The sequence below is a fragment of the Phalacrocorax aristotelis genome, chromosome 10 (assembly GCF_949628215.1).
Source record: "Phalacrocorax aristotelis chromosome 10, bGulAri2.1, whole genome shotgun sequence".
Lineage (NCBI taxonomy): Eukaryota > Metazoa > Chordata > Aves > Suliformes > Phalacrocoracidae > Phalacrocorax > Phalacrocorax aristotelis.
This window is the reverse complement of record NC_134285.1, coordinates 21471767-21484802: the sequence shown is the minus strand read 5'-3', so window position 1 is coordinate 21484802 and position 13036 is coordinate 21471767. Positions and strand designations below refer to the sequence as shown.

The 13036-nt window shown below is 37.2% G+C and overlaps 1 protein-coding gene across 12 annotated transcripts in view; it reads right to left on the bottom strand.

Moving 5' to 3' along the window:
* NUMB (NUMB endocytic adaptor protein) overlaps positions 1-13036 on the bottom strand; it is a 98975-nt gene that overhangs the window by 21226 nt on the left and 64713 nt on the right. For all 12 annotated transcript variants that reach the window (XM_075105715.1, XM_075105711.1, XM_075105718.1 and 9 more), the window contains one exon: positions 2913-2987. In XM_075105715.1, coding sequence (XP_074961816.1) covers positions 2913-2987 — 75 coding nt within the window. The remainder of the gene's footprint in view (positions 1-2912; positions 2988-13036) is intronic.

The window sequence follows — 13036 nt, the reverse complement described above, 5'->3', positions numbered from 1 at the left end:
TATAAATCTGTAACAACATAATACAGTATGGATGAGGAAGGATTGTCTAACTAAAAGTGGCTCCTTTTACTCAGTTGTCAATTAAACAGTGCCTGAATAAAATGCTTGCCATCATTTCGTTTCAGGTTCTGCAAGATGCAGTGCTCAAAAACAATTATGCCACATTAAACGAGCAGGTAATAAAAAAACCTGAAAGGTTATTTTCCACAATAAAGAGACAGAAAGATTCATTTGCATCTTTTCTTTCAAAAAGCAAAGCAGATACTAACCTATTCGTAAAACTAAGATTAAGACTGTTCTATATTCTTGAAAAATCCCATAAAATATTTTAAAATCCATTAGCCAACCCTAAAAAAAGAAGAGACTTCAGTTCCCCAAATGAATTGCCAACTGTTGGAGAACAAGAATTAAGAGAAAATATATATCTATTAAAATAAAGACAAACAGAACTTAATTTTTAGAAGCTACAAAATACAAGTATTCAACAATTCTAAGAGAACAGAACTATTATTTATTGACTAGATTTATAAAACTTATGTACTACCTGCAAAGAACATGGTAAAGATTAAAACAGGCCACATACATTTTGATGTAGTTTAACCATATGAAAAGAAGTCCAATTTCCCTTAAGTTAGTCTTTCAGTTTGAGCACTGCATCTCAAACTTGTAGTTCTTTCAAGACCAAGAGAAAGCCCATCAGAATAACCAAGTACTGTGAAAGCAAGAGACTAGCAAAAGAACAAACGGTTTTCTTATATTCCTTGCATGATGCAACATCATCCAGTGGTTTGGCTTTTGCTAATTAGAAGACCATATTCTACAGAAAAGAGCTTTCAGGAATAGTAGGGTCCTAAAGAAATGCCCCCAGTTTAAAACCTACATGCTTTGTAGGGGAGGTGAGCAGAGGTTGAATTCCAGTGAGCAGCTCCAAATGAACCTCGGATCTGATAAGAGTCTAGCAACTAAAGCGCACAAAGTAGTTTCAGTGATCTGAATCTTCCTCTTGGGACCCAATAAGAATTTCACCTCTACTTATCAACTTTCAACACTGACAAAGGAGACAATGCAAATTGCAATTGTAAGAGACATGAACTTGTCTCATATATATACACACACATATATATACACACACATCAAAAACTTCAAACAGCAGAAGAAATTAAATATATCTGAAGAAGAATGTTGAATTTATGAGAATGGGTAAGTTCACGCCATTCACAATTTGGAATAATGACATAGGACAGAACTGGGAGATGCAATGATTTCTTTCCAGAGAATGCACTGTGAAAGTTAGATATCCAAGTCTGACATCTGAATCAATAATTCAGGTCATCAAGATTCACAGTCCTGGAATTATCCAGATTCCAGAAGAAACTGGGTACTATGCTTTTACTGTGTCTCATTATTTATAAGCTTAGCTACACTTAACTGGCTTGTGGGCTTAAAGTTTATTAAAAAAAAAAAGAAAACCTAGAGAACAAATACTTCACAGCATAGCTCCTCCCCAGAGAAGAGAATGAGAGAAGTTGCATAAAGTAGATACTGCAAGGTTATTTGGTGTGCTAATAGAAAGTATTCTGATAGAACAAAAACCGGAATGAAACAAAAACAGATGCAATTCATTATGTGGTCAGTACTTGCACTTCTAGCTATGTAAACTAAATCCATAGAATGAAAGAAACATTTATATTTTGTGTGGCCTTTTTAATACAAAAACAATCAATCACCAATCACTGTTGGACTGAACAGGAACAGATGGGATGTGGCTTTAACAGGTTGCTATACATTAGCTGAGAGAGAAAAGAATGAAAAGACTTGATTTTAATCAGAGCATTAAACTAATTCAGAAACTTTACAGCACAATAGAAGGAAGCAAGGGTAACCTATAATCCTCTGTTGTGTACTAGGAAGAAGGAAAGAACAGGTTTAGTTGGAAGCCATTTGAGCTCTCACATTTGGTGAGGGAAAAAAGCAATGTCCAGTAGCAGATATCTTAAGTTAGCAAAAGTGCATTAGAAGTGTTCGATGTACTTTCAGAAATTTTACTGAGCTACAAGGACACAAGAGTTTCTTCCACTGAGGCATCACTGAAGATACATATAGCTAAGACACATAAGAGAAGTGATGAAAATAATCACAGTTCTCTATCTCCCCATTCAGATTTTAAATTTTAATGTTCTTTCTCCTGTTCTCTTCAATGCCATTTTAGCCTTAGTTCCTTGATAGACCGATCACTGTCTTTCTGGAGTTTCCTATTTCTGCAGGATTTTTTGATATTAGTACTGCAGGAGAGAGATGAGAAGACCTCTTCAACTGAGCCACAGAAATACAAAGAGCTTTGAACGAGTGCCATTTACAGGAGCAAACGTTCACAGAAGCCAAACTAAGAGCAGCCCACTTCATGACATACCAGAAACAGGCAGCCTTCAGGCCACTTTAAGCAGATGCAAGCCAGATAATTTCATGCGCGACTACAATGTTGCAGTGCATTAGAAAAAAGCAGCCTAAATCAAGTAATATTTTGTATAATAACAGTGAATTAAGTCACTATTAAAGTGGCAGGCAACAGAGGGAGAAAGAGAGGGAGAAGAAAAGAGAAAGGGAGAAAGAACTGTTAAAAAACAATGGTTGAAGTCCTATGTGGGTACCAACTTAGTCTCAAAGGTCACAGAGGACTTTTACACATTTGTTTTGCAAATAATTTCTGCAAGTAGAAAGAAAAGTTATCACTCTCTCCCTCTCATCATCAGATTAGCCCGCCCCCCTAACCACAGCAGTGCTCTCAAACCAGCCAACTATTCTAGCATGGGTCAAAAGTTCAGTCTTTAGCTGGGGCACTGCTGCCGAATGGACCTTTTCCAGTAATGCTCACAGCCCCAAAGCCAACTTTTTAATGAAACAAATATACATACAGATTTCAGTCTCTTCACAGCATCTTCACAGATATGCATTCCTCTGGATTCATCCACTTCGACGTGTCCCAAGTACTGCAGGGAAGAGAGTAGGGGGAGAAAAGCTTAATAGTTACTCCTTAAACTCCCCGGGTTTAAAAATCCAATCTCTGAATTTATCTCAGTACAGCTGAGATGACAGACATTAACAGCACTTTGTCAGCCTTCTTTTGAGACCTGTATCTGGAGGTTTGACTTTGTATTTTTATGGGGCACCAGCACCAGTAGAAAAAGCAAAATACATCTAGAAATTTTGACGGAAAGACAGACTTTCCTTACTCAGGGGAGAAAAGGAAAATGAAGAGTAGAACTGTGTTTTCCTGTTTATTCAGCATGAGCTTTAGTAATTTTTTTCTACTAGCATAGCATTAAAACCTTAAGTCAATACAGAGATGACTGAATAAATTATTTTTGAATAATGGTAAATAAGTTTAGTTTCAAAAACTGAATCATACAACATAGTAAGATAACCAAACATATTTGAATATTCACGTCCAAATGACATTTCAATTTCCAACAAGAAATGTCAATGTTGCAAACAGAAAACATCCTTTTTTTTCTTCCCCCCCTTCCCCCCTTCAAAATTGTAAACTAAAATTGTTTATCTTCATTACAACACCAAGCTCTTCTGCAGACACAAACATTCATCATTCTCACAAGAAGTTTTTTAAAATATCAGTTTTCTGTATATTCATCTTATCAAGCACTACCTAAAAAAAATAGACAGAAAACAACAGTGAATAGAAACTGCAAGCTTCAACGCCTTTAAATTAATAACCCAGAACAATATTAGCCTATAGAGAAAGCCATTTCAAGAAATACATCGGAGTGTAAGTGCTCAGGGTACTGTATAGCTTCATTTTACAATCAGGGGAGCAAGAGGGAAGCCCTAAGTTTTCCAATTTCTCCCCTACATTTTCCAAATGTAGTTCTTTGATAGAGGGAGGAAATGTTCTCTCAGAAGCATTTATATCCTTATTCAAAGTACTTAACTCTTGAAAAAAAACCACAGAAAGTCTTAAATAAAAGCTTCCCTAAATTTTGTAGTAAGAAGTACAGGTCAAAGAAGCTTACCCCAATATACATGGCATTGTTAGAACTGTATGTAATTAAGCATTTATATTCTAGGCTAGCTAGAGAGTAAAGAAATGGTTTTAAAATATCAGAATCAATATTTGTGTCACTTAATGCAGCGGTAAACCTAGGTTTAATAATCTATTGAGAAGTCCCACTCCATCATAGAATATTCTGTCATGAGTTATCTGAAATCTTCCAGTTTTTGTTTCATTAATTAGGATACCAGACTTAAAGATGGACAAAGAAAAAGACTTCACTCTTTAGCACCACACTGAAGCACTCTATCAGAATAGCAGAATAGATTCAACTAAATGGACAAACTCAGACTGTTTTAAAGATTTAATGGAAATTTGAAAGTTAAGGGTTTGGTTTTTTTCCATGCAAGGCAAGATGTTCCAGAAAGGGAGACTCTACATATCATCCTACATATCTCTAAACTGGTGGCATATTTAAAAGATCTTAAGTGACAGAGGGCTTTAACATTAAATCTCACTATGTGGCATTTTTAAAACAGAGTAAATCTGGGTGGAACAATTCTGCAAGAATTTATTTAAACCAGCTCTCACAGCTGCAGAACAGCTTGAAAAATAAAAGTGCATAGAAACTATAAGGTAAATAAAAGAGATCTGACACTTTAGAGCTTTTCAAAATGAGCTCTGTGAGGCTGAAGCCTTATAATTGAACGCCAGAGCTGCCAAAACAGCAACTGCATTCCCTCAGCTGAGCTTGCTGAACATTTATGCAAGATCTTAATTTCTCCAGAACACATACTAACTAGAAAATTTTATTCCTAAATACACACAAATAGTAACAACTAAAGATGCACTTACTATGTGTCTGGAATTACATATTTATATCAACAGCTATCATAGATGGATCTTCGATTCTCCCATGACTCCTCTGGAAGTTCCAGAGATGCAGAAATTCCATGGTTGTGAATATTTGTCATGGGAAAGTCTGGGGTTTAGTAACTTAAGAAAGTTTGTCAACTTCCCTTTAAAAAGGGAGGCATATAGACAGGAACAGAGCTGAGGTTTATAGACAATGGAAAGAAAAAGATATATGCATAGAATGAGCCATCTAGTTTACATGACCATTAAGTAAAGAATCATACAAATAGAGGACAGCTTTTGGATTTCCTGAGCTATCTGCACATCTCATTTACCCCAGTGCAGGCAAAATGTTTCCAACTGAAGATCCAAACCATTCAGTCCCTGTACTTGGCAACCTGCCTCTTGCTTGGAAAAGGGAGAAACAGAACAGGGTAAATATTGCCTCATGTCACACTCCAAATCAGACAACCATTTTCCCCTGTGTTGCCAAACCTCTATTCAAGTTTCATGCTACAACTCTCAGCAATCAGTCATGCCGCTGCTGCTAGAGACAGCAAGTTTAGCTGCAGTTTTCAATACTACTTCCACTCCAGTGAATGGGGACATTATTGCACATATCAAGTACATCTACCCACACCAAAAGCGTACAATCCACAGAACTCATTGAGCATCAATCAATTCTGAATTATAAAAGAAATTACACTGCCACACAATACTTCTTTATGATATAGAGGACAAAAGGTGCTTTGTTTGCACTTACACTTTACACTAAGTCCTTCATCAAAAAACCTTGTTCTTCCCATTGCACCATTTTTGCAGAAGCCAGAAGCTCATCACTATCAGTATCAGTGGCCTTGTACATTTTACAGGCAATTTCAAAATTCTTCCTGTTTTTTTTTTTTTTTCTGGGGTGGGATGTTAGTGTGTTAATTCCTTATAGATATCAATATATTTTTAATTTTCTGTCTTGCAAAAATAACTTTCAACTGCATAATCAGAACGCTGTGGTCCTCTTCATTTTTTGCCAAGTCTCCCTTAAGCAGCGAGTCCCCTTCCAAGTCTTCAGGCTTATTTCTAAAAACATTTCCCACCCCATCAGGCTGAAATTAGATATACATGGCTCCTGTATTTAACCAGTGCTACAATAGTTATCTGACTTTTAATGGGTAGTAATCAAAGACGGAAATATTTCTTCAAGAACCTTGGCAAACAGCTCTGCCTTTTCTAGTACCCTTACATTTTAATCAGAAGTGTTAAATTGTAATTACATCACCACCTAACCTTAAATTTGAAATATTAGTTCAACTTCTTAGTGCAACAGTGTTTTATGAAATACATTTCAAAATTTAATAGTGAAACAAAATACAGCTGCTAGTTAGATTAAGACATATTCTGCTCCTCGATAGCCTGAAATGGAGGTTAAACACCAGAATTCAGGACTTCACAAAAATAAACGCTCACAAGACCCTGTTGTCCCGCCACAGGAAAGAGACTGCATGGAAAGCACTTTAAAAAGCAGATACATGAATCCCACACTTTATACACAACCTTTCAGGATCTCTGAAAGGAATTTCTCTTTCAAACTAAAGGAAAAGAAACATACTGCGAAGTGCCCGGGCAGCCACTTGCCCTACGCAAGTACAATCTCATGCAAATCCATCATGGTACATTACCACAAACACACTCAAGGACTGGGACACATTATCACTGGGTGTGCAAAATCAGCGTGAGCTGCAGAATCCATGCCATGGTGGCTGATGACTTTGCAGAACAGTACGGAAGATACACCAGATGTATTTGCAAAGAGCACACCTTGCCACAAGGATCACTGCTACTAGCATTCCTAGAGGAAGGGAGTGCTTTTCCATCATGAAAGTGCACATAGTAGGAATGCAGTATTAATATTGAATGCATTCCTACTTAATTTCCATAGCAACCAATGAATGACTGTCATGACATTAGCCGTTCTCAGCCATAAGATGTTCTGTAAGAGATTTAATCATTATAGCAGAAATTAACCACCAATGCTTTTACAGAAAGCTAAAATCCTTGTGGGCAGACTCCACATACAAAGTACCATAAAATAAAAGTTCTAATCCAAACAAAACACTTTTAGGGGCTGTTGGAGAGCCCCTTAACACAAATATTTTCAAATAGAAGTATTGCTTATATTAACATTTTCAGAAAAAAGAAGAGATGGTGGTACAGCAAGGAATTAAAAAAAAGTAATTAAATAGAACCCCTTTCCCTCTTTGCCTCTGGGCTTTATGCTCTCTTTCACAGATGGTGGTGTTTGGTATCAATCTCAAGTCAAACAAAAAGCAATCAACACAAGAACAAGTTAACCTGGCACATAGCAAAACTCCCTCAGGACCCGAAGAGGGCTTGAGAAACTTTATTCTTTTTCAACATTTTAAACGTTTTCCACCTACATCTAAGAAGGAACAACTCAAGTTACAATATCAAGTGTTTTCGGTGAAGCTGTCCCTATTGCCTTCCCCCAAATACACACTATTGAAATTGCTCCTAAGAAAACATCAAGGGCTGATGTATCAGGTCAGAAACACTGCTGGTCAGAAACGACCTATCATCCATGTATCCTAGTACAAGAAATACTGCCCTGATCTTCTTTCTTTGTTTTCATTTCTTTCACAAACACTTGGCTGACTCAGTTTTCAAAATTTCAAAGTTCAACAATAATAGCTGGCAAAAAGAAAGATCTTTCACCAAAACTCCTTCCACCTGGACAACTCACTCGAGCCAGCTTTGTTTGTTCAAGCCTGGTAATATGCTATTACAGACTCCTTTCCAAACAGACACAGCTACACAAATCACTGAAGTTCCCTCTACATCAGCAGATGTTCACATGTGTGGTTTTATTTGCAATAACAGATTAGGTTCTTCAGATTACATTTGAAAATAGACGGACACAGGAAATGAGCTTACTGTAAGTCTTGGCCAAGGTGTCCCATGCCAGGGAACAAGCTGCCATAAAGAAAAGCACACCACCATTTCCTTGGTATTTTTCCTAGAGGCAGCGACATTCCTCTTTTTCATCTGTGTAGAGAGAATGGTACTTACAACTGGGGTATCATTTGTAACTGTAAGATTGACTGCTTGGCATCTGCCTGTGTAGATATGCTTCTGCAATTGGCATTGCTCAAGAATTACAGCCTGAGCTCCACAGTTTCACAGTGAGGTGCTGTCTTGCAACTAGACATAAGCTTAAATCCAGAATGTCTGGATACAACTTTTAAAGCTGGGCTACTTTTCCACTGACTTCTGTAAGACGTACATCCCAATATTTTCTCTCCTCTCTCACACCAATGCTCCTGCCTTTTTAATCTATTGGCTCGAAACAAGATGTTTGCTTAGACAGAGCTGTAGAAGCACAGACAATAGGAACTCCATGATTAAACATTAAAAAACAAATAACTCTGCTTCATGAAAGCTACAGGTTAGTTATGCTGCTACACGTGACCCTAGGGTCCAACTTCTTCCACTTCCGTAAGTCACTAGAAGTGAAAATGTCTCATCAACCTGTTAAACACCCCAAAACAGGAGCTGTAACAGCATATGACTGCTAAATGTCTCTGAATAGCATGGGTCAAAACAATCTAACTCTAAAAACAAAGCAGTATCTATACCAGTAGTCCTCCATATCCCTTCACATCACAGCCACCTAAGAGGCATACTATGCATTTCACTTATTGTTTCTCATATCATATTTATCAGTATGAACTGAAACAACACTGAGGGAAGAAGAAACATTTCCAGTTAGGACAATTGAAGGTGAAGTAGCAAAGCTCCATACAGGTTACACAAATGCTATATTCTTCATATTCCCACAAATCCCTAAAACAAGGCAGAGAAGGAACTCATGGAGGTCATGTAGGACAGCACTTGCCTCAAGGCAGTATCTACCTTCCACATCTACATCAGAGAGATCAGCCTGGAAGTATTATGACATTTCTGTAACTGGGGATCAACGAGGTAGACCTTCTCCTCTGCAGCTTACACCCTCGCTGTTAGATAGGGAGGTTGTTTTGCTGAGGAGTTGTGTTAATGCCTATCCTAAATTTCCCTTGATTAGGCTTAAATCTACTATTTCTCCTAGCCCCTTTACAGCTTCACATATGTACTGTTAGACTTAGGCTTTGATTGTTCACTCTGGTGTGCAATTCCTACTTTTCCAGGAGTTCAGTGTTAGTAAATAAAATTAAAATTTACTTTAAAAAAAGAAGAAGAAAATAAAGTGTTGATAGCACAGAGTTTTACAATACACACTGCACAGGTGCACACTGTACCATTTCTTAAAGTCCTGCAAAAAATTCAGTTTTCATTTATGACAGTGGAAATCCCCTAGTTTTATAAAACAAAACCACCCAGAATTAAAAAGTATAACCCAATGAAAGCTTTTTGATTCCCAACACCCAAATTAATTTAAAAGAAATATTTCTGCAAGGACATCCAAACCATTTTTATGGCTCTAAACATTAATAGTCATATCTTTAAAACAATCTGAAGTTTACTAAGCAATTTAAGATTTGACCTTGGCCAAAGACAGGAGTTTTAAAATCAAGAAGCTTTGTTTAAAACTTCTTGTTTGCAATTCTACTTAAACATAACTAAGGGTTGGACACAATGAAGAGTTTAAAGATTAGGGATTGCACTACATTCCTTTTAATTGTGACAAAAATTCATAGGAGGCAAGTCTCACACTTTCTGTTATAATCACCATTCTTTTAAAATTAACTGTCTTCAAGCTTTTTTCCTGTGATCTTAAATGTTGCAGGATTTAAAAAGCGTACCTTTGCTTGCTGCTGGGTTAGCATTCCATAGGAACGGTTATTGATCATTGCTAACATCAGTTCATGCCTTTAGAGGTAGGGATTTGTAGTGTTTAATGTATAAGGCTGTGCAACATTTCAGCAATCAGCAGATTTGTCACATTAACTTCTTAAAAATACTTAACATAGCTTCCAAAGACTATTCAAGCATCTTAAGCTTTCACAGTCAAAAAATATCACATGCCTAACTTAAAGGCACTTCAGCATCAACATGCTGATAAACTCTTTCACAGCTACTATTATTTCAAACTAGAAGTGCATTTAAGACATAAAATACAAGCCACAGATACCTGTGCTGAGTACTAGTCTTTCTGATCTAGAGGAACGTAATGCCACACAAGCTGTATTTATAAACTGATTAAAAATAAGAAGTTTTTAATATGAGATTTATAAATTTGACATTAATCCATGAAGTTCAATATGTAAGTTCCAAAACTAAAGACAACAACTGGCAGATACTAGTGGTGTGAGAGCACACAAAGTGGAAGAAACAGCCTATTTCCTCCTGATAGTGGTTTCAGCAGGGCCTCACATGAGAAATGATGCTCACATGTCCCACTGAGGATGCTCTACAGGGCTCAGCACAAGCTGTTGCCTTTTCTTCTGTCTCTGCTTCAATACAGAGCCATACAGTGTCCTCCAAACATCTCCCACCAAAGTAAGGGCTAGACATTTAGAGGGTATTTACTCTGAAAAGTCAGTTCTTTTATGTGTGAATGTACAACTGTATCCATACAATTTTTATTCGTCAACACTAAGACAAATCAAGATTCAGTGGAATGGCTAACTCATAAGATACCAGGCACTCAGCAGCAGATCTTGGACTTCAAATTCAAAAATACAAATATGATTTGTTACTTTTCCATGTGGACTTTTTTTCACCAATATCTTTAGTCTCTCCAATGGAATAAATGGAATAAAATATGCAAGTAAAGTTGCAGGCTACAGGCAACAGTAGCCTAAGACGCATTAAGGTCAAAAGAGGCTGACAACCAAAAACATGAAAGTGACAGGATAAAGCTAATTAAATTCATCCAAGATAAATGTGACTGTTGCATCTTCTAGAACCACAGACAGGAATCAGCTATTAATATTCTTTTTAACACATCCGGTTGGTTAGAACCACCAAGAACTTGCACATGGTTGGTTTGTTTGTTTAGTTCTGTTAAGTAGAGGGAAATGACCTAATTTGTCTGATATAAATTTCACAGGCCAGTTACTCTAAAGTGCATTTGTATGAATAAAAACTACTTACCCAGAGGGACATTCAAAAAGGCATTTCAGACAAAAGAAGCCCTAGTGTCAAATATTTTAGTCATTAAAACATAGAACAGCTGCATGTTCTCAGTGAGGTAGTGTCTGGAGCAAGAAAGCAAGTTTGAAAATGTGTATGTCAATGAACTTCATTTTTTGCAATTATGATATATAAAGATTGTGTAAAAAGAAGTTATAGCACCGATTAGTGTGGCCATAATGTCTGTTAGAATAATCTACTTCTGAATAGTTTTAAATACAAAGTCTCCATCTAAGTCTCTTATACATTACATATATCTGGCACAGTTTCTTTCTCACAGGGAAGATTCACTACTGAAACACAGTAGTTACTTTTTTAGTTTGTTAGGGCAGTGGAAGAGAATTCACCCCTGAAAATATACTTTCTGCACAGATTTTCCAGCAGCTGTAACAGTGCCACATTTCATTAGAGGGCAACTGTGAGTACATCTATAAAAGCTCCAATGTATCATGCCTCCACACCACAAAAGTTAGGAGAGCCATACCATTATGTTTCCAATCGAATAGCAAAAGTCGGCAAGTCACACCTGTCTAAAAACAAGTTTAACATCCTTTTCATACCTCTGCTGACAAAACAGGCACCTGTCTCTCCACTCATACAGTGGAGTGCAAAAAACCCATTCAGTCGTATGCTCCAGCATCCTGGCTCTTCTTTCAATGCAACTTCAGCTATTCAGATCAGTTTATGCAGAAGAGCACTGCAGTAAAGTCAATAGCCATTCCAAGGCCGTATTTTGTATATGTCAGAAAACCACCTCAAGCATGGTTAGATTTCTAACGCAGTGAAGAGCTATCTGTAAATACATCCTACACACACTAAAATTACTTCAAAAATACGATCAGTAGCTCGTTCCATACAACACAGCCACTCAACTACTGGAAAAACAGACTGTTAAAAAACGTGTTATTGCCTAAAAGTAACAGTACACGCCCAGGATTATCACTACCTCCAAATTTAGGAGCACAGCACTGGAGAGAACCAACTGTGCATCAAATCCACTTCCCTGAATTTTAAAGCAAAAATGTAACAAGATTTTTGCCAATACTTTCCATCTTCTCTACGGAAATGAAGACGCATAGATGCATCAGATTTGCTCAAAATCCAACACCACACTTGTGGACTTTAACAACAAGGATCAGCTGTGGATGTAGCACAGGAAGAGCTACAAGAACTGTCCCAAGGTAGAAAAACTTTCAATAGCAGTAAATCTGTTTGCAGTACAGCATCCTCAAAGCACAGTGAACCAGCAGCTACTGGAGTCCCTGTCCAACACTAATGGAACGAAGCCTGGAGGCAGGATGACATTTGCAACATTACTTCCAAAGTGCTTCCACATGTTCTGTGAAAACTAGAAAAGGATAAATCTCTGCTAGCACTCTACAAACACCCCAACTCTGGGCAAAATATAAATGCCCAATGGCAATAAGTTAACACACACACAAACTTAACACGATTTTAAGAGAGTGGCATATCTTTCCCCCATCAAACTTCCATGATCTTTCTCTTTTACAAGAGATATTGAAAGTAAACATTCCCTATTCTGCATTGCACTAGTCTCCTCTCAAAAAAAATGCTTAAGTGTGACCTGAATAAAATAGCAAGCGTTAGAAGCAACAAAGCCCTCAACATGGCTGCTGCTACATTAGTTTCACATATTTTACTTTCATACAGAAAACCTTAAAGGCAGCTGTAGAGACATTTGTTAACAATTCTCATGTCTTCATCTGCTATACAGCTAAAACCATCATCCCTGCAAAAGCCAGACTCCAGTCTTTCTACTCAGCTATGCTCTGAGCTCCTAAGAACTACGGCCGATAATTTTTAAAGAGTGAGCAAGGCAGACCATAAAGAGGCAGACTGACCTCTCCAGAAACATATTAAATGTTGTTGAGCAGCTGTACTACAGGCAATGGGCCACTCTGGAATTCCCATTTAGGAACTTTAAGAAAATGAAGATATTTTCACCATATTTCAGATTTGAATGCATTCCTATTCATTAACCATTTTCCCAAAAATATCTCAGCTTATTTC